At 38.3% G+C, this 25,481-nt stretch overlaps 1 protein-coding gene across 1 annotated transcript in view; it reads right to left on the bottom strand.

Annotated features, from left to right (window-relative positions):
- The window catches only part of NBAS (NBAS subunit of NRZ tethering complex), a 408,512-nt gene that overhangs the window by 59,561 nt on the left and 323,470 nt on the right, over positions 1-25,481 (bottom strand). Inside the window, exon 48 of the mRNA XM_048845538.2 lies at positions 17,552-17,747. Coding sequence (XP_048701495.2) covers positions 17,552-17,747 — 196 coding nt within the window. The remainder of the gene's footprint in view (positions 1-17,551; positions 17,748-25,481) is intronic.

Below are 25,481 nucleotides of genomic sequence, written 5' to 3'. Positions count from 1 at the left end.
CAGAGGTGCCCATGGGGTATCCATAGGCATGAGAACAAACAACTGTAGACTGCTTGATTATGTGAATATTAGTCAATTGATACTGCTGATACAGATAATTGAATTACACCAAACTTGCCCCAGTCAGAAAAAACTCTGTCCCATAGATTGATCATTTCCACTATCAGATGAATGATGACTTGAGCTGCTAATTTGAGACCTTTCTTTCTTCTTTAAACCTCTCTTCTGATGAAACTGCAGATAGGCAGGCTAGAGTTCTTTGGGTAGAATATTCCACTTATTGGAAAGATCAGGCATAAAGTAACATGCAAAGGAAGGAACAGATGTGAATGCCCTAAGCACTTAGGCTATTATAATCAGGATTTTTGAAACAGGCCAAAAGGAAGTGTCCACTATCAAAAATGCATAACAAAGATATTAAAATATAAATATAATTTTTTTTAAAATAATCTTTTGGAAGAGCTATAAACTTAATCTCCAGGGCATAAATCATATTCTAGCTACTGGGAATAAGAAGAAATTTCCTTAAGGGCAGATTTTCTTGCACTTTCCTCTGAAGCATCTAGTACCAGACACTGGATAGTGCACTAGACAGACCACAGGTCTGATCTGGTATAATTCCTCTGATCCTACTGAAGTTCCTTAATCACAGGTGCTCACCACTTCTGAAAATCAGGCCCTTATTCAACTGTATATAGATATTACAAAGCTTTCCATAATCTTACAAACCACAGACTAAAGACTGCTCACACTAAAGTCAGTCAGTAAGGAAAACAAGATCTAGCACTATTCGAGCTAAAAAGAACCTAATAGTGAGGTGTTAAAGAGAGCCTAAGCATATCAAAAGGTGCCTTATCTTTGTGAAGTTAGCCAAGAACTGTTTTCTCTAAACTCATTTGTGTATAGTTTAATACATTATCTGTTTGATATGCAGCACACAACCAAACCTTTACTGGGGAATGTATATAGATTCAGTAAACGTGCATGCATGGTCTAATGCATAAAACTGATTAAATGTGGGCAGAATGTAAAATATATCTATCTGTATTCTGTAAGAGCCCATCTATGGTTTCCAGTCTGCAATCTTGGCACAGAAGCAATTTATATATGTAAGACTTTATATTAAGGGTACATTTATAAGCAGTTTAAAAAGACTAAGATGATTAATAGATAATTTAATAAACATTTTAAAAACCTGTATCAACTGAGTGTCAATTGACAGGTAAATAGGCTGCTTTAAGCCATCGCTTACAACCATCAACACCTTCTACTGATGTGCGATGTAAACATCTAAAAGGACTTACTCACATCTAACAGTTGTTAATCATTTATTAACCCTTTATAAACTATTTATAAAAGTATATATCCTTATTTAAAACATGAAGTGGAGCTGAAAACCCGATATAGACTCACAACCTTTTTCCGTATAAAAAGTACTTCTCTCATACTGCTAAGTTTTAGATACAGATATTCAAGCCTCTCCCCCAACACCTTTTTTGTATAGGAAGAATGAAAAATAATGGGGGTGATAGGGAATATTAACTGCTCTATTAGTGCTGTTCTAAAGGATAAATAGTTTATTTTATCACTTTCATAGTAGGATGTTATATTCGAGAAGGCACTGAGGTCAAAGTTTTAAAGTTAGGCACCAAAACATAAGAGTGGCTATACTGGGTCAGACCAAAGGTCCATCCAGCCCAGTATCCTGTCTCCCAACAGTGGCCAATGCCAGGTGCCCCAGAGGGAGTGAACCGAACAGGTTATGATCAAGTGATCTCTCTCCTGCCATCCATCTCCACCCTCTGACAAACAGAGGCTAGGGACACCATTCCTTACCTATCCTGCTTAATAGCCATTAATGGACTTAACCCCCATGAATGTATCCAGTTCTCTTTTAAACCCCGTTATAGTCCTTGCCTTCACAACCTCCTCAGGCAAGGAGTTCCACAGGTTGACTGTGCGCTGAGTGAAGAAGAACTTCCTTTTATTTGTTTAAAACTTGCTGTCCATTAATTTCATTTGGTGGCCCCTCGTTCTTATATTATGGGAACAAGTAAATAACATTTCACTATTCACTTTCTCCACCCCACTCATGATTTTATATACCTCTATCATATCCCCCCTTAATCTCCTCTTTTCCAAGCTGAAAAAGTCCTTAGCCTCTTGTCATGGTTCCTCCCCCACTCTGAACTCTAGGGTACAGATGTGGGGACCTGCATGAAAAACCTCCTAAGCTTATCTTTACCAGCTTAGGTCAAAACTTCCACAAGGTACAAAATATTCCACCCGTTGTCCTTGGACTGGCTGCTACCACCACCAAACTAATACTGGTTACTGGGGAAGAGCTGTTTGGACGCGTCCTTCCCCCCAAAATACTTCCCAAAACCTTGCACCCCACTTCCTGGACAAGGTTTGGTAAAAAGCCTCACCAATTTGCCTAGGTGACTACAGACCCAGACCCTTGGATCTTAAGAACAATGAACAATCCTCCCAACACTTGCACCCCCCCTTTCCTGTGAAATGTTGGATAAAAAGCCTCACCAATTTGCATAGGTGACCACAGACCCAAACCCTTGGATCTGAGAACAATGAAAAAGCATTCAGTTTCTTACAAGAAGACTTTTAATAAAAATAGAAGTAAATAGAAGTAAAGAAATCCCCCCTGTAAAATCAGGATGGTAGATATCTTACAGGGTAATTAGATTCAAAAACATAGAGAACCCCTCTAGGCAAAACCTTAAGTTACAAAAAAGATACACAGACAGAAATAGTTATTCTATTCAGCACAATTCTTTTCTCAGCCATTTAAAGAAATCATAATCTAACACATACCTAGCTAGATTACTTACTAAAAGTTCTAAGACTCCATTCCTGGTCTATCCCCGACAAAGACAGACTATAGACAGACACACAGACCCTTTGTTTCTCTCCCTCCTCCCAGCTTTTGAAAGTATCTTGTCTCCTCGTTGGTCATTTTGGTCAGGTGCCAGCGAGGTTACCTTTAGCTTCTTAACCCTTTACAGGTGAAAGGAGCTTTCCCCTGGCCAGGAGGGATTTCAAAGGGGTTTACCCTTCCCTTTATATTTATGACACCTCTTTAATCTCTCCTCATATGGGACACATTCCAAACCCCTAATCATTTAGTTGCCCTTTTCTGAACCTTTTCTAACGCCAGTATACCTTTTTTGAGTTGAGATGTATACACCAATACATCTGTATGCAGTATTCAAGATGTGGGCGTACCATGGATTTATATAAGGGCAATAAGATATTCTCTGTCCCTTTTTTAATGATTCCTAACATCCTGTTTGCTTTTTTGACTGCCACTGCACACTGCGTGGACTTCTTCTGAGAACTATCCAAGATCTTTCTCCTGATCAGTTGTAGCTAAATTAGCTCCCATCATATTGTATATATAGTTGGGATTATTTTTTCCTATGTGCATTACTTTACATTTATCCACATTACATTTCATTTGCCATTTTGTTGCCCAATCACTTAGTTTTGTGAGATCTTTTGGAAGTTCTTCACAGTCTGATTTGGTCTTAACTATCTTATTTGGTCTTAACTATCTTGAGTTAGGCTTCATTTTCAGAGGTGCTAAATAGCCACAATTCCAGCAAAAGTCAGCAGAAACTCTGGGTGACCACAAATTTTGAAAATCAGCCCATATATTGAAGTACCTAAATATGGATATATGTACTTACTTTTTGGCACCCAAGATTTAAAAAGATGCCCTTTATTTTTAAGCTCTTATATCCGTTTCAGGCATCAATCCCTTCAAGTCCATACTTTTGCTATTTAGGCATTTGCTTATGAGTAATACTAACATTAGTATGTGCACGATCTCAGTATTCCACAATATGAATCCGATGAAGTGAGCTGTAGCTCACGAAAGCTTATGCTCAAATAAATTGGTTAGTCTCTAAGGTGCCACAAGTCCTCCTTTTCTTTTTGAGTATTCAACCTGTGACTATCAACACAGCAATAACATAAAGTCCAATTTGTTCTAATCTATTTTTGCTAATAGATTAGAAATATTTTTTAAATTGTGTTTATGCAAATAAATATTTGTCAAAATTAAATTTTCTATCATAATGACAACTTGCAAGTGTGCCAATATGACAACATGGGTAAGGTAAAATGCTTATGCATTTTTATACTGTGTTAAAAAAACAACACTTTCTGTGAATAATCTTAAAGTTTTTCATGCTACTGATCCAAATGCAGATTCTTATTCCAGGATCACATTAGTAATTTGAAAGTATATTTCAATTTAACACTCCTCCAATTTGTATATGCATTTGTGATTTTAACAAGAGCACTTTGGTATCAAGCTGATAAACACCACAGAATTTCCCAAGGAAGATAGTTATAATAATATAGTAAGTTTAAAAGTTATTATATTTATGGATAAAAAAAGCTACTCAGCACTCTTTCAGATAACACAGCATATGTCATTGCACAGCTATGGCAACCAATTAACTTTTTTTTTTTTTTTAAAGCAAATGGTAATTCATCGAATGAAATCCATATGAACTGAAAGTAAAAATTAACCCCTACACAAACGTAGCTCCATACTTATATATTACATCAGGACACAAAGGAAAATGAGGACAGAGATATGACAGGCTGCAACTTCCTTAACTTTAAAATTAAAGGGAAGATGATCATCCCCCTCCACCCCGCACAATCTATGAGGCATTAACTGGGTTCAGTTCAGAGATAAATGGCCTCACATCATATAACCAAGGAATGAGGGTTGGCTGTCTTAGCAAACCTCCACTGCTCAATTCATAATTCAGCCCAGTACTGAATCACTCCTTCCCTCCAGCAAGGATGAAATAGGGTACTGTGAAGCTCAGTCTGCCTAGATTTAAGACCTTCTTTTGCCTCAAGTTAATAGGAGCCACCAATTCCCTCCCGAGACCCATGATCTGGTTTACTCCAGTAGCTGGACCCTTGAAGCCTCTTACCTCCTGAACTATATACAAGTTGTGACAGTATTCCTACAGTCCCCCTCCATATCTTCCACTTTTTGTTTTGTTTGTTTAAAATGATTTCTTTTATCCTTATCTCCATCTATCTGCTTTCCAGAATGCTATGAGGAAGGTGAGAAAGTAACAGTAGCTGAGCCACTAAGTAATAATGACTGCAGTATAATTAGCAAAAAGACCAGGAGCACCTGTGGCACCTTGGAGACTAACAAATGTATTAGAGCATAAGCTTTCGTGGTCTACAGCCCACTTCATCCGATGAACAGAATGGAACATATAATAATATATATATATATACACACACATACAGATAAGTTGGAAATTACCATACAAACTGTGAGAGGCTAATTAGTTAAGATGAGCTATTATCAGCAGGAGAAAAAATGGTAATATGCAAACTAGATACCATTAACTTGGGCTGGAATAGAGACAGGGACTGGCTGGGTCATTACACATATTGAATCTATTTCCTTAAGTTAAGTATCCTCACACCTTGTCAACTGTCTAAATGGACCATCTTGATTATCACTACGAAAGTCTTTTTCTCCTGCTGATAATAGCTCATCTTAACTAATTAGCCTCTCACAGTTTGTATGGTAACTTTCAACTTATCTGTATTTATACATATTTCTTCTTACTATATGTTCCATTCTATGCATCCAATGAAGTGGGCTGTAGCTCACGAAAGCTTATGCTCTAATAAATTTGTTAGTCTCTAAGTGCCACAAGTGCTCCTGTTCTTTTTGAGGATACAGATTAACACGGCTGCTACTCTGAAACAGTATAATTAGGTTCAACATGCAAGGGACAAGTAAGGTACCAAAAAGGGACAAAGGGACACTAAACTTTAAAAGGGAGATTTTAATAAAATGAGAACTTTGGTCAAAAAGGGCCTAAAGTCCAAATGAGGTGACTTAGCTACTACTTAAGGGAACAATAATAGTCTCGGAAGGAATATGCACTGCCGAACAAAAAGGAAAACAGGAAAGCAAGGAATGCACCAATATGGCTAAATGGTAATATTTTAAATTTTAGCCAAATCAATTTTTAAAAATTTGGAAATCTGACCCTAGTGAAGGGCAACAAAAACAGAAGCATAATTTACAGGAGGAAATCTGGAAGAGAGGAATGAGAAATTTCTTACCTGATTTGTTTTCCTGTTAGCTGCATCTTTTCAAATTCATTACTCATGGGCTAATGTCCCTTCCCCTCCCCCCCCCCCCGCTGGAATTTATAGGTGGCTGAATGGTGTTGCTGGAGGCTCCAGGACTAATTTCCGCCCTTCAGCTCAGGCCACCAGAAGAGAGGTTCCACAGCTACAGAAACACTCCAGCAATCAGCTACAGCAACTATATAATGTATTAAATTAACATTGAGACAACACACATCTAAGTCTCCTTTGAGAAAAAACGTCCAATATATATTCTGGTTGTTTACCAGAGTACCAGGATGGGTTGAATTCAGAGAGAAGCTGCTAACAGAAAGAAAATGATCAGGTAAATTATTTCTTATTCTGTTGCACAGCTTCTTTCATCATTCATGGGATATAATGGGCAATGAATTGCAGAAGTGGGGAGGGAGAAGATAAGCATAATTTAATTTGATTACATTATTATGGTAGAGAAATATGCTAGAATGGACTCCAACCAAACCTTCTGGAGAAACGCTAGTATAGCTGATATCGCCAGAACTTTGGGATTATTATTATATTCGTATGACAATAGCATTTAGAGGTCAAGATGCCATTGTGCTAAGCAGTGCATAGACACAAAAGCAGTCCCTGCCCCACAGAGCATTCTGTTTCCCCTCACTAAAAACATAAATTTGACCACATCAATTAATGAAATATCCTGGTTGAGTTCTGTCTCGATATCTAACTGAATCAGAAGTTAATGGAGAAGCCATTTTGAACTACACGTCTCTTCTGATGCCCAGGGTCTTAACTATAGATGTTCTCAAGATGAAGGAAGGAATCTCTGCTTCAAGAGGTTTGGTGTTTTCTGTAGATCGAATATGGGGTCACTGGCTATCTGGCAAGTCCAAAGAGCCTTCTGGGCCAGGACTAAGAGGACTTCAACCCTCCCTTTTCCTCTTTTCTGTATCCCTTATGTGAACTGTCTTAAATACAGCATATTCTTCTCTATCCAGGGCTTTATTTCCATTGCCAGAGTTTTTACCTCTGGTTACTCCCTGATTTCAGAAGGGATATAAATACTCATGCCCTCAATCATAAGTCAATCCTTCATGGGAAGTAGGAGGAGACTCTCTGAGAGTACCATATTTGCCTGCAATGTTGTGTCTTTCACCTTCCACTGATGCAGCTCTTACAGGTCACTGTCACTGCTAGGATACTGGACTCGATAGACTACTGGTCTGATCCCATATGGTCATGTTTGTGGATTTTGCTTTTTTAAAATGCACAGAGATAGATGTGTCTAAATGAACTGAAGAGATGTGTACTGAGAGAGTTTGGAAATTTGTCTTCCATAAATGTCTGCTTCAATCATGAGTATGCAAGGGTTTCGAATGAAAGTTGGGTTGGATTTCAGCATGTTGCTTGAACTTATCAGCCCACAAAGGCACACTGCTGTTATGCCAGAATGATACCTAAATCTGCATTACATCAACTGCGCGGAACAAATAGATAATTTAAAAAGCGCTAAGACAACAGGCACAGATGGTATACATATAGGAGTTTTGACAGAACTTAATTATGAAGTAGCTGAGCTGCTAACAAAAATATGTGATCTCATTAACACCTACAACAATTCCACAGGACTGGAGGATAGTGAATATTGTACCTACATTTAGAAAAAGCTCCAGAGTCTACAGAGAAAATTACAGACTAATTACAGAGACATTATGACTAATAAGCTATACATGTGTAGCTGGCACACTGGCTTAAACAATTATTAAAAATTGAATGACAAAAATATAGAAGACCATGATATAATAGAGGCTAACCAGTATGCTTTCTGCAAAGGAAAACTGTGTTCAATTAATCTATTAGAATTTTTTGAACACATCAGTAAAGTTAGGGGTAAAGGAGAACCAGATGACAATTTTGACTTTCAAAAGGTCTTTCACAAGATTCCTCACGAAAAGCTTCTCAAGAAACTGAATTATGCGCTGAAGGCAAAGTACTGTCATGGACCAAAAAAGGTCTAGAAGACAAAAAAGTTAGGATTGAATGAATGGTCAATTGAAACGGCAAACGATTAACAGGTTCAAGGTTCTGTACTAGGTCTGGTGTTATTTAATATATTTATTAATTTTCTAGTGGGGGGGAAAGCAGTGAAGTATCAAGTTGCAGATAACACAAAGTCATTAAGACTGGTAAAGATCACAGAGGACTGTGAGGAACTTCAAAGGGACCTAAACTAAATTCGGTGAATGGGTTATATGACAGAAGATGAAATCCCATGCTGATAAATGCAAAGTAATGCATATTGGAAAGAAAAAATTAAACAACTCATATCTTACAAGGTTCTAAATTAATTGTATCAACTCAAGAAAGTGACCTGGGAGTCACTGTGGACAGTTCAATGAAGACCTCTACTTCATCTGCAGGTGCAGTCAAAAAAGCAAACAAGATGTTAGGCTGCATAAGGAATAAGATATTGAATAATACAAAAATATTTTGTCATTATATAAATAAATACTGCAACCCCATCTGGAATACTAGTCACCTCATCTCAAAAGGTACATTGCAGAATCAGAGTGGGTTCAGTGATAGTTGATAAGAATGATTATGGGCATAGAAAAACTTTCGTATGAAGAGAGATGAAAATATTAGAAGTGTTTGCTTTAGGAAAAAAGACAATAATGGCAACATGGTAAAATATATAAAGTAACAAATGGTAATGAATCTTACAGAGAAGGCAGACAGTGAGCTTCTAGTCTCTCTGTTCCATAACACAAGAGCAAGGGGGCACATTCATTGAAATTAACAGGTGGGAAATGTAAAACAGGAAATACTTTTTCACACATAAAATTAGACTGTGGAACTTACTGTCACCAGGTGTTGAAGCCAAGAATTTAGCAAGATTCCAAAAGTGATTTATATGTACATGGATTACAAGAATATCCACAGTTATAACAGCTATTGTTTACAAAAAATTAAAACTGATGTGAAATCTCATGCTTCAGGTTTTAAATCAATTTCCAGAAATAAAGGATAAGGAGGTGACCTAATGTGGAGACTAGATTATCTCACATCTGCTTACTGTGGGACTCTTTCATCTTCCTTTGACGTATCTGATGCTGGCCACACAATACTAGATAAGATGGTCTGATCCAGTATAGCAATTCCTATGTTCCTAATGTTTTCAGGAAACCAGGAAATGCCCATTTTCCTGCCACTCTGATTAATATACTCCCACCCCCTAAGAGAACGGGAAAGGCATTTGTAAATTATCTATATCTACATCCACATTTCAAACTAACATTCATATATTGTGCATTCAAACTGTCCCGTATCTCTTTCTACTCATTTCATCTGATGTTTTGCTTGAGTGCATACTGATAAATTTTCCATTTGCATATTATAGGAACTGTTTAATGAATCACATACTTGAATGTGATGTTCTCGGAAGCAATCCATGCTGCACTTTTTCACATGGAGAAACGGCATAATCACAAATTGAGTTTATTTGGCTGTTTTTTTTTCTTTACAGTTTAACATTAAAAATCTCCAAGTTTCTCATTTGACTTTTTTTTCCTTCGGTAAAGACACCTACACTATAAACAACTGATTCAAAGCAATGATAAGCAATTTCTAATTAATTCATTCACTAAAAATGGATTTGGTCATTAAGTCTTATGTATTAAGTAATGTTTCAGAGGTTGCAAGATGTTAAAAGTTTCTCCTGAGTGAATGGCTCATCAGGCGATGCCATTAAGGCACGTCAGCTTCATAGCCAATGTTACACAAGGGAGTGATGTAGCCAGAATGATGTCTGATGGTCTCTGACTGCCCTAACCAGATGGATAAGGCCACTCCGCAGCTGGGTGAACTGGCCTTTCAATGTGAGATTGAGCAAGACTTTAACCCAGGACTTTCACAACTGTAGTTGAGTGCCTTAACCACTCAGCAACTGAACAAGACTGCTCAGGGACAATTGATATAATGCCCTCACAACTATTTTGCCAGTTCAGATTCAGTCAAGGGCAGGAACAGCCAAAGACCACGACTATCTGATGGTGTTCACATCAAAGACCTTCGTCACTCAAGAGAGACTGGACAATAATTCAGTATGTTCTTTCTAATTAGGTGTTGAGATCAATACGCACTGCCTTTGTCCTCTACATAGCTTTTCTGGGTGGGTGGAGGAGGAGACGGACATCTTCCAGAATGAATTTCCACGAAAAGCATTAAATTAATGTGTACATTAATGCAACTATTTAGAAGATTCCTTAGTTCTTTTTATTACACACACACACACACACACACTTCATGCCGCTTTTCAAGGCTATAATTTTAAAAAACAGGAGCCTAAAGTTAGGCTCCAAATTCATATTTAGGTACCTTCCTGATTTTCAAAAATGGTCTCAGGAGCATGACAATTTAGGATATACCAAAACTGAAGGAAACTCTAAATGAGATTACCTTCTCTAAACTACGCATGCTATTTGGATTCAAGTCACACACAAACACAAATGACAAATGTTATTCTTATAATGATAATTAAACAATCCTACGTCATAACTACTTATTTTAAAATAAATATTGGTTTACATACAGAGCCTTTGCTAAAGCTCTTATATTCCTACAGTAGCTTCTGCTTGCCAGGGTAAAGCTCTAACTTTTTACTACTGTAAATTATATAGCATTGATGACCAAATTAAATGACTGATATGTTCACACATGTCCCGTAAGTAGACATAATATATACATTAGTCATGTTATTGGAAGTCCTTATAAACTCTATTATTTCTCATTTATAATGGCAGGGAATGAGTTATATATCCTCAATGGATAAGCTAAAATTTAAAACATGAAAATTCTAAGATATACATTTTCTCTTACCCAAAAAATATTGAAAGAAAATGTCAGTATTTTGACCCATATTTTTCATGCACCAGTTAACTAGAAAATTACAGAACCTGAAAAGCTCAGATAAAATTTATCAAGGGGATTAAAACAACACATGCCTCCTCCCGTCAGTAGCTGTGGGATGCTACTGGAATGTGAATTAAGGACTCTCAAGCCTTTGAAAAATGAGGACCTCTGAATTTTTAATTTTGTTAACTAATCATTAGAGAACTGGAAATTGCTGTGTTTCTGACTGTTAGATAGGTAGCTGTCTGCCTAAAGTAAATTTTTTATTTTGCACGAGCTGGCCGATCTCCCAGCAGCATATTGATTTGTGAGAGCACTACTTATAGCACCTTGAGCATAATTAAATGTTAAGTCCCTCTTTGATGTGTGCAAAGCCCGACTAAGAGGATTACTAGACATACTGAGGTTGGCTTTCACATATTTTCTGGTAATTGAACATTGCAATAACATTAAACTTATCTTTACTTAATAAGAATACACATCCATCCTTTGCAATATCTGGTGTCCCTTTAGGTATTGGACAGGGATTGGGGAAAAGAGAGGACATTATAAAGGAATGAAAAAATTATCAAAGAAGGATAAACAATTTTTGAAATAATGTGACACTGAAATAAAATTAAGATATTTTGTAACTATTGAAAGAGCAGGCACCCGACGTCTGCAATGATTTAAATGTCAACTATTACAGAAGTCTCAGAAATACATTTCTATCTGCAAGTCCCAAGGTGAAATGGGATAGCAATTTTTCACTGACATCTCAAAGGGCTTTACTATTTCAGCACTATTTTGCCCACTCTATTCTGAGAAAGGTTCACATTATAAATGAGAGGGGCAGTCTTGTTAAATACAAAGTAGGAATAGTAAAAAGGAGGTAAGAAAGCAGCATAGTCTAGCAGTTTGGTCACAAGTCTGGAAGTCGGAAATGCTGAGTTCTATTCTTGATTCTGCCACCAGTTCATTATATGACCTAGGATAAGTCACTTTAGCTCTGTGCCTCAGTTTTTCCATCTGTAAAGTTGGGACAGTCATTCTGTAAAGTGGGATCTTTGAGTAAAATATGGAAGTATTAACACAGTGCAATAGAAACTTGCTAATATATGCTTTGCTTACCTGCACATTCCAACCACACATACAAGCCGACTGCTCTCTTCTCAGTTTCCAGCAAAAGATGTAACTGCTTGAGCTCTGTAGTGTGAACTTTTATATTTCTAAGATTGTACTTTACTAGTTTACCATGAAACACTGTGACAAGTAACTAATAGGACATTTTGCGTACAAAGGGATGCAGTACAGTGTGTGATAAACTATCTGTGCTTTTTACTATATGTGGTCACTAACTTGCTAATCTGCAAAATTTGATGACTCGAGATTTCCCACTATCAGTGTGGATTCATTGAATTTGTGAAGGCTCAGGAATTAAAAACCAGGCTTATTTACCTTCATGGTGTCTCCATTTCCTTTTTCAAATACAACAGCTCACTCAGTACCATATTCTGGGTTACTCATCAACCAATGATGTTACATGCACACAAAAAGGAAGTTCATTAAATTGTTTTCTTTAGCAATGGTAAAAAAAAAAAAAATGAACTTCAACTGATATCTGCTAGACATACCAGCCTGTCACTTCTGAATCATTTCACTAGTTATTTAGGGTAAAGCACCCCAAAATTCACCAGAACCAAAGCTTTGAGCCTGCTGGATGATCCAAATGTGTACATTATCGCATCTACACTGTAATGATATGAATACTAAAACTCGTTAAAAATTATACTAAGAGGTGTCCTTTGACATACTCTGTATCAGGAATGGGAAAAGCCTAAAGAACAGCTATTGCTTATGTCAAGTACACAAACTGTTTTTATAACTTGAAGAAACAAACCCATTGCTTATTAGTTCTGAAGGATTTGAGCTTACTGGGTACCGAGTACACCCTTGGCTGTTTGTTACAAGATATTACTAGACTCTTTCGTAATTATGCCTTGTTTGCTCAGCAGCTGAAAAGTAAAACATTGAAGATGTTTTGATGAATTGCCTTGTGCTATGAGGGGTATCTGACCTGTAGCAGCATTTTGCATGATAATTTTCTATGCCTTCCCCTCCCCATACTAATAATAGCTAGAATAGTTCCTTCTACAAAGCACGATATTTTAAAGAACCTATACTATATTTATCTATTTCTTCTTGCTGCTATCTGAATTTGACGTTTCTGTGATGAGAACAAGAATGGCACACATTCCTCTCTCTTCCAAGAAAAAAATTACATTCGGTTTTGTAAAAGGGAAGGAACTACAGGCAGTTCCATCTCCTACCAGGGTCTTGTATATTTGTGTTACATAGTTCTTATGAAAGATGGGGTGTTGTCTTCAGCCATACAGATACCATCCTGTTGGATCTCACAAACTCAGCAGGGTTGGCACAGGTAGCTATTTGGATGGGAGACTACTAAGACATACAATTAGAGGTACGGGAAGGAAGTAGAGAACCAATGTCCAAACACATTCATAGAAGATTAGGGTTGGAAGAGACCTCAGGAGGTCATCTAGTCCAACTCCTTGCTCCAAGATGTTAGAGGGCAATATACCGCAAGCGGTGGTCTATTTCATCTGAGAGGAGCAACACCTGCAAGAGTCTCAAGACAGAAAAATGACCACTTTCTGTGGGAGCAGGAGTGTTAACTATGACATACAACTAAAATCTCTCCCAGGTACTAAAATTCCTCACACAGTCTCATATGGATACTTACTTTTTCTGCACAGCCTTTCCTTGGCTGATGTGTAGCATAAGTGCGTGTTGTTATAGTGCTACTGTATTTCACCTCAGATATCCATCAGCTTCAGTAGTGTGTGAAAGTAAATCACACATACAGCATTTAGGGCAACACTCACTAAAGCTGATGCAGGGATGCATAAACTGTATCCTCCCACATCAGGGAGGCCCCATAAGGCACAGCCTCTCACCCCTCCTCCCCAAGAGATGGCAGCTACAATTTCTGCCAGAGGCTCTCATAAGCTACTCCGGCCTCACTTCACTCCCACCCCCTGAAGTGTAGTCCTCTTGCAGCCTGCCCAATAGTGGGAAAGTTTTGGTTTCTTCGCACCACAACATCCTTCCCTGCCACAGAAGCTTCTTGGTTATTTAAAGCCCTGTGCCATGGTTTACACTAGTGAATGCCCCTCCCCACATAATTCCGGACTGAATCTAGCCACAGCATGTATATCAACTGGTTACATTTCTAAATCTCTTCAAGGTCATTTGAAATAGAGGGGAAGCTATTATTATTCAAGCTCAGAAAACATAGCTTATTATTACTTGAAGACACCCGTTACCTGAGAGCCAGTATGGAATTATACCGTAAAACTCCTCACTTAAAGTCATAGAATCATAGAATCATAGAATATCAGGGTTGGAAGGGACCCCTGAAGGTCATCTAGTCCAACCCCCTGCTCGAAGCAGGACCAATTCCCAGTTAAATCATCCCAGCCAGGGCTTTGTCAAGCCTGACCTTAAAAACCTCTAAGGAAGGAGATTCTACCACCTCCCTAGTCATCCCAGTTAACCTTGTTTTGTTGTTATGTTGCTGATCAATTAGAGAACATGCTTGATTAAAGTTGCGCAATGCTCACTTATGAAGTTGTTTGGCAGCCTCCTGCTTTGTCCACTGCTTGTAGAAAGAGCAGCCCTTTGGAGCTAGTGGTGGGGGCTTGGAACGAGGGTGAACTGGCAGCCCCCCATCAGTTCCCCGCTCCACTAAGTTCCCTGTACAGCAGCCACGCAGCAGGCTATTATTTGCCTGCAGGTCAGCTGACCCTCCCCACACTGTGTGTGCTGCTCCTGCCCTCTGCCTTGGAGCTGCTCCCGGGAGCCTACTGCTTGCTGTGCAAGGGGGGGCAGGGGGAAGAAGGGGGCAAATGTCAGGGTGTCTCCCTCCCCTCTGCTCCTGCCTCCCGCTCCTTTACCCCATCTCCATAGAGCAGGGTTGGGACACTACAGGGCTCAGGATGGAGGGAGCTTGCTGGCAGCAGCTGCTGTCTCAACTTGCTGATCTACTTAAAAAGGCAGTGTACTTAGAGTGGGGTTAGAGTACTTAAAGGGGCAATGCGCGTCTCTCTCTCACACACGTGGTGGGTCTCTCTGTTTCTCTCTGACATGCTGTCTCCCCTCCCTCCAATCATGCTGCCTTGTAGAGTGTGAGACTATGTTAACAACGTGTTAACCCTTGAGAGCTCAGCTGAGTGCTAGTTCATCATTTAGAAGTAAGGCATTCCCTGGGAAATATCACACCCTCTTCCAACCTCTGACTTCACCACCTCAACCAAGCTTCACAATCATGCTGTGTACAATATTAAATTGTTTGTTTAAAACTTATACTGTGTGTGTGTGTATATATAAATATATATATATAGCTTTTTGTCTGATGAAAAAAATTTCCCTGGAACTTAACTCCCCCTATTTACATTAATTCTTATGGGTTTCAGAATAGCAGCCATTTTATTCTGTATCCGTAAAAAGAACAGGAGTACCTTAGAGAGTAACAAATTTATTAGAGCATAAGCTTTCGTGGGCTACAGCCCACTTCATCGGATGCATAGAATGAACATATAGTAAGCCTCTCACAGTTTGTATGGCAACTTCCAACTTATCTGTATGTGTATATCTATCTATATATATCTTCTTATCTATATATATATTCCATTCTATGCATCCAATGAAGTGGGCTCTAGCCCGCGAAAGCTTATGCTCTAATAAATTTGTTACTCTCTAAGGTGCCACAAGTACTCCTGTTCTTTTTATTAATTCTTATGGGGAAATTCGATTAGCTTAATATCGTTTCGCTTAAAGTAGCATATTTCAGGAACATAACTACAACATTAAGTGAGGAGTTATTGTATTAGATTCCTCTCTAAAACATCATGAAAATATGGATACAATTTGGTTAAACTGTGAAGCTATATACAGTCAGGATTATTAGGTTGATAGGACAATTAGTAGACGATATCTCCTAACACCAAATCAAAACTGTGAAGGCTTCTGTCAAATACAGTTTCCTGTGTGTTTTTCTTCTACAGACATGACTGCCAGGGATTAGTTACATGTGATTCATCATATATTTTTAAAGACCTCTTGCCGGACATATCAGAATTGTAATGTCTTTGAGGCTGGAAAGCACGCTATTAGAATTACAGGTAAAAAGAAGAGAAATGGTGCCAAGGGATACTTAGAATGAACAAGAAAAAACAGCTAAGGGTCAAGAACCTTCATGTATAGCACATGTTTAAAGAATGGTTGAATTGTTAAGTGCCAGAGATACAGAAAATGTAGTGGATAGGTCTATTTTAAGGAGTTGAGTGATAACCTAAAGCAGTTAAACAAACAAAGAAAAACCATCCATCTTTAGCTAATTCATTCAGAACTAAAGATATTGCTATTTGTTTTACATTATCAGCAATTTTTTTTAATAAATTAAAATTTGTCTAGCAAGTAGGTGAAGATGTTCTATGCTGCTTTCTTGAGGACTTGACAGTAATTCATAGAAGGTGACAATGGAAAGGTGAGAGTCATAAGATGGCTGAATAGTAGCTCTTTTTTGCTGAAATGATTCTGTCTTGTAACAAATGATGCTTACGGGTTTCAAAACAGGAGAATGTCCCAAGACAGAGCTGAGGTGTAAAAAAGGAGGAAGTTTCTTGTTGTTAAGGATATTTTCCCTCTAAACCTCACAGATTAAAAACATGAACCTCTAAGAGAAATGCCTTGGTACTAAACACTTCAAATACGGATAGTCACTGATAAAATGAGCTTGTTTTAAAGTCTAGTTTTTTTAACATGGATAACCAACTAAAACCTTATTCGTGGGCTAAAAACTAGAACAGACTGGTGCCACATAGCAGGTATTGTAAAGTTTCAGGAAAATAAAGACACAGCTTTCATATGATTGTAGTCCAGCACCTCTATCTCTAATCACCGTGCAGACCCTGGGAGTTACTCTAGCCATATTTGGCTAGAAGTGCAAAATACTACCACTGCCTAGAACACCAGGGTTCAAGGCAAAACATGAGCCAGATGGGAATGCAGGCATTTTAAAGATCATACTTGCAAGAACTAAGACTGCATGCTGCATTGTTTTCAAGAACATCTATGTGGGTAGCAATAAGAGGATATTGCTGCTTTGATGGTGGCCATGAATCTCTCTAGTCTGTAGTGGACAACAACAATGCAACTGGGACTGACTCAACAGCAGAAAGTTGGGATTTTACCTGGCGAAAGGGCAGCGTAGGACAAATAACTGAAATGCAAAAGACCCTCAAATTGACTGAACTCCATGCTTCATTATTTTGAACTGGTGAGAATCCATCTGACGGACATCACCAGATAGCATGCATTTGTGACGGCCTATATGGTTCATACTACACAACTGACAAAGTTACATCATACAGTTTTTAAAAGAGAAAAATGGTAATACATTATCACTTAATGTTAGAGTAAATAATAATACCTTTGTCTCAGGCCAACAGGCTTTGAGAACAGCATGAGTTCTGAAGAACACAAGTAGCCTGCTATCCTCATCACTGAGATGAAATGCTTGCTCCATAATCTGCAACACCTTAATGCGGGGCTTCACTGGCAAGGAGTCATCACCACAGAAAGGTCTCAACCACTCCAACAGATCATCTGAAGAAACTAGTTTCTCCCTGTAATCCAAATAAAATGGTTCAGCTTTAATTAATATTTAGTCATTTTAATCCAAATTCTAAAGACATTATCACTGATAGTCACATAAGAAACATGTCCTGTGTTTAGTTGTGAACAATTTTAATGGGAACATTGTAAACACTTCTAATTCTGATTAGAAGAATAAGCCCCTGTGAGTTAGACCTACCTGAACACAAGCACAGAGATTCAGTGCCTCTGAATTGCATTTTCTTCTGAATTATTGATTATGTTACTTGGTCATATATTTGACTACCTTGAAATAGAGACTGTAAACCTGTGGAACTTAACCCACTCTGCTTTTTATGAACCTGAAAATAAATTAAGAAGTTCTCAAATGATATTAATTGCATGCCGATTTCACTATCATGCCATTCTGATTTTAAGAAACAACACTACAAGATCAATGAAAAGGACTGTTCTAGGATAAGTGACAATATAGATGATCATGGATTAGGAGAAGAAATGATCATGTTCAAAAATGAATCTTGTTGGGAAGAGAATTCATATACATCCATCCTGCAAACATCAAATGAAACACACATCCACTACATCTATTTAAATAGATACACCCTCAGTTAAAAATCCATTCTAAGTTCTTTAAATTTTCCTACATGAATCAGTTTTAAGGGTCATCACAGAGGAATCATGAAGAACCAGCTATACATAAAAACACTATTTTCTAAACAGTAAGAGTTTAATCAGGGAATATTATGTCTTCTTAGTATATAGACAGCAAAACACATTCCAATATTTAACATAATATGAACAAAGAGAAATGAAACTTCTCAAGCATTTACTAATCTCATGAAGGAATTGTTTTTTCATGATTCCATTCCAAATGAGGCCATTCCAATAGTTGTAATACAAAATGCAAAAAGTAAAGAGATAAAAGGAGACAAAAAATACTTTGAACATTGATGGTCAGAGTCTATGAACACAATTTCTAATAATTTTGATAATTTGGTGGTTTTGATATTAAAAATAATTGTATTTTAAATAAATGTAATAATAAAACCAACATTAAAACTCTATGCTTCCTTGTTCATGCCCTATGAAGGTACATTGGCTTGGAATGGGCTCACCTTAACAGGAGATCTCACCAATGCAACGCCTCCCCTAGCCTGGCCGACAAAAATGGTATGCACCATGCACAACATGCATACTGCTGGGCTGTGGGTGCCCTTGCACAGGGACCCCAGCAGTGGTCAAAAACATCCTCACATGACCATGTCACTGTTTATCAGACCCAAGTGATTAGTAACACACACAATCTTCCCAGTTTTTAAATGTAATTGCAAAATTAGTAGAATTAAGCCTGATTTAATAATTTTGTAATTACATTAAAAAATCAGGAGTCTTATGGAAAGTTTGGGGGGGGGGTGCCATCTCTGCCCTTCCCAACCAAAATACTACATTACCAGCTCCCACTGGCTTACAAGGGACAGGCAGGTTGAGTGCTTTGGGGGATCTCAGCTATCCCATCATCAAACAAGAAGAGAGAGACTTTTTTAGGTAGGCCAGTCCCCAAATCCTTTAGGGCTTTACAGGTGAAAATTAAGGGCTAATATGTAATTTAGAACACAGTAGTGCATTTTGTCATTGTGAATAATTAAATCATTGATATGGCACAAAAACTACAGAAACATTCATTTCAAATAGTGAAGATAAGATATAGCAACAGTGACTGAATTCATTATATTTTAAAAAACAGCTGAAGCATCATGTAAAAATTAAATTGGAGAAAACACTGTTTAGAAATAATCCTCGTTCTTTTAAACATATTTTCGGTATTTTTCTAGGTTAATTATTCCTAAAGGTATTTACATAAAAGCTTCCCCTCTTCTCTGTTGGCCTCAGCTGCCCTGCTACAGATATCCATGGGCACTGAAAAATGGTTTTAACATGCTTCTTATTCATCTGAGCATGGCTTGGATTAATGCTTCTGCTGTTTACTAAGCAGTAATAGAGTCTTCTCATGCATTTCTACCCTAAACTACATTAGACGACATTTTTGTTTTTTTGTAATCCTTTCATTTTGAAATATTTAAATTAGCTAATGTTATTACAATTATCAAAGAGCTAATTAAATATTCTTTCATGAGAATCTACAGATTATTTTAGTCTAACAAATTTACGGTTGTCAATGAACACCAGTGTCTGTTCCTAGTGGGGGAGGATGCTAAGAATGTTTATGTAGGAGACACATAGCACATACTTTTTACAGAACTTAAATCTAAAATGATCAAATTCTGTTATCTATCCATTTATGCTTTCAGCTAGTTTTCAGTTCAGTTGGCAGCGTTCATACTCAAGTTAATTTAAATTAATTTTTCAAACGAGATTGAGACACTACCATTTACTTTAATAAACCCAACACATATCACATCTACAGTACTGTGTTCCCTTCAATTGCACCACAATTCAAAACTAAGGTTGTAGAAATATCCAGTCACTTTTTTTAATGCTTGAAAAGAAACACTCATGTCATTTGCATAGTTTCTGGATCTTCCCTGAAAGGTAATTAGCTTGGCATCAAACTTTCCCCCTCTTTTAATATGATCTTTGTATCTTAAAAGCCATTTACAGATAGGTACCTAGGTTAAAAACATCTATGCTATTGCCATATGTTTTTTAACCTAGGAGGTCTCAATTGCTTTAATGATTTCAAGCCTGAGAACCGCTCTATGTGAGGAAAAAAATATTATTCTTCCCCATAGCGCCACGAGAGCGTGACATGGGGCACAGTAGTGATAACCTAAGGGCTTATCTATATGGAGACTTAGAGCATGGCAAGCCAGGCTGTGCATCTACAGTGCACAATCTTGTTGCTCACTAATTGGCAGAGAGGCCTTGCTGCCATGCCCTAGAAGTTCCATGGCACACTGATTCAGACCCCAGCTTGCTGCACACTAACTCTTGGATAGGTTGTTATGTCAGGAGATTTTGATGTCTCTGTTTGGAAGCAGTTAAGAAATTAAAGCATATTTTTAACCCTTATAGTCAAGATTTGCAAAAGTTTTCAACGGAATTGGGTACCTTTATTCTTTTTAAAAAAACCTCAGTGGTGTACAGGATTTGGACTTTGTAGAAATTGTGAAGGGGACTGAGCTCAATGGAACAGTAGGTTAGGATGGCTGCTCTATTTATAACCATGTCCTAACTCCAAACAGATATTCTGGGTGGGTCCCTCTCCCCAATAACTTTCAGGGAAATTCCAGAGGACCAGTTCCCAGGTTTCTGTCCTATACTGCAGTAGTTTATATTTCATTCTGCTCTCTCCCCATCCCCCTCAAAATAAACCTGGAAATATTTGAGTACAGACATAGAAAACTGCTATTGGAGGTATTGGAATGGGAACAGGTATCTTAGAAGGATATTCATTTAAACGACTCAAAGTCTGCCTGGCAGTATAATAGGTAATACTGACCAGATAACTAATTTTTTAACATTTTTATTTGGACAACTAATTTGAGGTAATTTATCATATAAGGTCTACGTATCAGTGTGTGTTATTAGCCCAAGGTATTGGCTTGATCGAGTGGATTACATCCAAATGGAGTAAGATACTAGACCTTCTGATCAGGCCCGGTTCCAATGGGTGTCTGTACTACCGCATTTTCTGCCTACAAAAGTGAGTTAAACTTGGTTGGTAAGTAATTTGCTTTTGCTGTGCTTTTGCTCACTCCTTCCCCCAACAATCATTCTTTCCTACTTTTAAAAAGCACGTAGAATTTTTTCTTTTCCTTACAGATTTATACCATTGTTGACCTTCCATCTTCTCTCCTTCTGAATAGCACCCTTTCCAATTTAATTACTTTTTAATGTCCTATTATTTATGTTATTAATGTTACACAACAACCACGTTTATCAGCAAGGGAGAAGAAGAGGTTAACCACTTTGTACAGTAACTATGGTTCTTCAAAATGTGGGTCCCTATGGGTGTTCCACTACAGTTCACATGCTCCACTGGAGCCCCTGATTGGAGATTTTCAGTTAGTGTCCGTTTAGCTCATGCATGCACCCTATGGCTCCTCATACCAGATACTGAAGCTATATAGGGTGCACAGATGAACCACCCTCAGTTCCTTCTCCACCGAAACTTCCCCTGAGGATCAGTCCTATGCAAAAGGGAATGAGGGCGGGTAGTAAAGCACCCATAGGGGTACACAACTCAAAGAACCGCAGTTACTGCACAAAGTGAGTAACCTCTTCTCCTCCTTTGAGTAGTGTCCCTATGAGTGCACCACTTCTGGTGGCTTCCAAGCAGCACCTCCAAATGGAGGAGGCAGTTTCAGAATAGAGTCCAGAACTGAAGGTGGTATAGCAGAACCAAGTGCCACATCAAATCTGACAGCATGGATCAGGGTATAATGTTTTGAAAATGTGCATTGAAGCCCATGTAGTGGCCCTAAATATTTCAGATACTAGTACAGTCTTCAGTAACGCTACAGATGGTGCCTGTGATATTGTTGAATGTGCTATCACCCTTTGTGGGGAGGAGAGGATGGGATGAATGCCTGCAGCATCATAACAAGTGACAATACATTCAGAGATCCATCTCGATAGTCTCTGAGTAGAGATCAAAGACCTTGTGGATCTATCCATGAAGGAAATGAAGAACCTAGGTGACTTTCTAAATTGCTTGGTCCTATCTCAATAGAAAGCCAAATGCCCTCTAATACCCACTGTATATAAACAGGATTCCTGTAGAGAACTATGTCACTTCAGGAAAAATACACTGGTAAGATGAATTTATTGATTAAAATGGAGCTCTGACAGAACCTTAGGTAAGACTCTAGGGTGTAGATGTAAAGAGACCTTGTCCTTAAACAATCCTGTAAAGTACGGATCTGCCAACTCCAATCTCCCTGATCTTGTGGGCTGACATGATGTCAGGGAGATTGGAGTTGGCAGATCCCTCCAAAAAGGCCATCTTCATAGACAAATGCAATAGAGACTAGGTTTGCCATTCATTGGAATGGAAATCTCATAAAGTAACTGAGGTTTCAGATCAGCGTAGGTTTTCTAATCTGCAAACAGATTCCCCAAATCTTTCATAAAACTAGATGATACTGGATGAACAAATATGAAGAATCTTTCTAATGGAGGATGAAAGGCTGATACTGTGCCCAAATGGATCTTAGTCTAACTAATGGATAACCCTGATTTCTTTAGATGCAACAGATAATCCAAAATGGCAAAGTGGCACCGAATCAGGCAGGAGGCAGCGAAGAGGACAACAACAATGGAAGGATCTCTTCCATTTCTGCAGAAAGCAGTACTGGTTGATTTCTTTGTACTATTCAGTCATACTGGTGTACTTCCGTAGAACAGGAGGATTCTAACTGCAAAAACCATTGAGGAGTCATGCCCTGAGGCGGAGAACCCTAAGCTGGGATGAACCGCATGATCTGCATCTCACTACAGGAGATGAGAAATGGCTGGGAGCTAGAACAACAGTTAGATATATAGGTGAAGCAGTTAAGGGTGACAAGCTTGTCTCTTAGGCACTATAAGGATAAATCTGGCTTTGTCAGAACAGCCCTTGAGCAGCTAGTTGTGGAGGTACGGGAAGACTAGGATTGCTTTTTGTCTCAGGTAAGCAGCCACTACAGCAAGGACTTTTGAGAATACCCTCGGGGCCAAGGAAAGGCCAAAAGGAAGCACTCATCTTTTAAAATCATCCTGCTCTTTAGTCAAGCATAGGTAATTCCTGTCCAACTGGTATATCATTATATGGAAATAGGCATCTTGTAAGTTGAGAGCTGAAAACCAATACCCTTTCCCTAGTGAAGGAATTATAACTGCAAGAGTCACCCTTCTAAACTTCTGAAACTTTACAAACTTGTTTAGAAGTCTTAGATATAAGATCAGTCTCCACCCTCCATCCTTCTTTGGCACAAGGAAATACTTTGAGTAAAATCCTTTGCCCTTGTGAGGAGGAGAAACCAGCAGTATTGCTCCTAATTGAAGGAGAGAGTTCAATTCTTGTCTCTATAAAAGCTCGAGAGAGAAGTCCCTGAAGAGGGACAGGGAAGGGGGTGGAAGGGAGGGAGTGATGTAAAATGGATGGCATAGCCCTATGTTATGACCTCTATTACCCACTTGTCCATAGTAATCTGCCTCCAAGTACGCTGGGCATAAGCAATGTGGTCTCCAAAGGAAAGGATGGGGACTAATTGGCACAGATGTAAATCCAGACTAGTGCTGTGTCTGAGGCTGAGGCAGCTGAGAAGGACCTGAGTGTGGTTTGCTCTCACACTCCTACAGCCTCAGTATCTGGCGCGAGGAGGCATAGGGAGCATGCGTAGGCTGAACGGACCATGCCAACTGAAAATCTCCGATGAAGAGCACGAGAGGCGCCTGAAATGGAGCACCCATAGGGACACTGCTGAAGAAAAAGAGGTGTTTTATAATTAAATTAGGGGGGGTTGGGACTGCAGATAATGAAAATAAATTAATATGAATAGATTATATCATATCATGAAGTATATTAGAACGAATGCAATCTGATTATAAAACTGTATTTACAGTGTACGGATTAGTAAAATCAGCGAATAGTTGTAGGCAAGAGTCCACAGTCCTTTACAGACTCCAAAGTACGATGTAATAAATCTGTAAACAATGTTCTGCTATTCTTTGGTAATATTTCAAACTATCGATGGGTTTGTTTGTTTTTTTAAAAGAAAGTGGCTCCAGGTGAAATGTGATTTATAACTAATGTTCCTTTATTTGTCCTAACAAGACAGATGGCAAAGTAGTATCAGTCAGAAAACACCAATTTATCCTATCTTGAAGGTCTGAAATAATAAACATTGACAGTTTAAGTTTTCAGTTCTGAGAATTTCAATATTATTTAGGCTCTATTATTATCTTATCTATCTCAGAACTTGAGCTAAATTAGAACTCACTCTGCTGAACGAGTGTAAATTAAAAGTGTGAAAATTAAAAGTGACTGTTGGAACATTTCTCAAAAGTTAGGCAAGCACTCGTCTCAATTTTTTGACTTTTTTGAAACAGAAGCTTTGTGCTTTGCTGTCTTAATAGCTGAAGTATAAGGAGGTAAGGAAGTGTGTTTAAATGAATCTGAGTAATCTTTTCCATAGTCACATTGATCTTCACAACTGATTAGTGTTTAAATGCCACAATGTTAGCAGTGTACACAAACTGAGACTCCAGACAGCTCCTTTCAAAAGAAAACAGTTCAAATTAGCATTGAATAGAGTGGTTTGTCACAATCTGTGTTATAACAATTTTTTTTTTGCTCCGAATTAAAATCAAAATAATCTCTGGACTAATAAAAATGGAAAATTTCACCCACAAATGAATTTTTAAAAAAGCAATCCCAAAATAGGTTGGACAATGTAGAGTGCTATTATGGGAATTGCATTTGAAGCTTAAACTACACAGTGAACCATTGCACCCATTACAGTGATATGTCTGTGAAGCAATGGGAAAGGGGATGAAGCCTCTTGACCAGAAGTGTTCCTGCAACTAAGGACTCACGTGAGGTGGGACTGATGGTAAAAAACAGGAGAAAGTACAGGAACCTGGACCATTTCTACAGCCCCATGCAAAACAGGCCCAATCATATGAGGAGGCCAATTTGTGTGTTATTGAGATGACAAACTGGCAATTCTGCCATCTAACTGGAATCAAGTAAGTATTCTGTGCGTGGGAGGGAGGAGGTGGAGACAGACTGGGAGGGAGTT

This window comes from Caretta caretta, chromosome 3 (genome assembly GCF_965140235.1).
Source record: "Caretta caretta isolate rCarCar2 chromosome 3, rCarCar1.hap1, whole genome shotgun sequence".
NCBI lineage: Eukaryota > Metazoa > Chordata > Testudines > Cheloniidae > Caretta > Caretta caretta.
The sequence above is the reverse complement of the archived record's forward strand: the minus strand, read 5'-3'. Positions and strand labels throughout refer to the sequence as shown.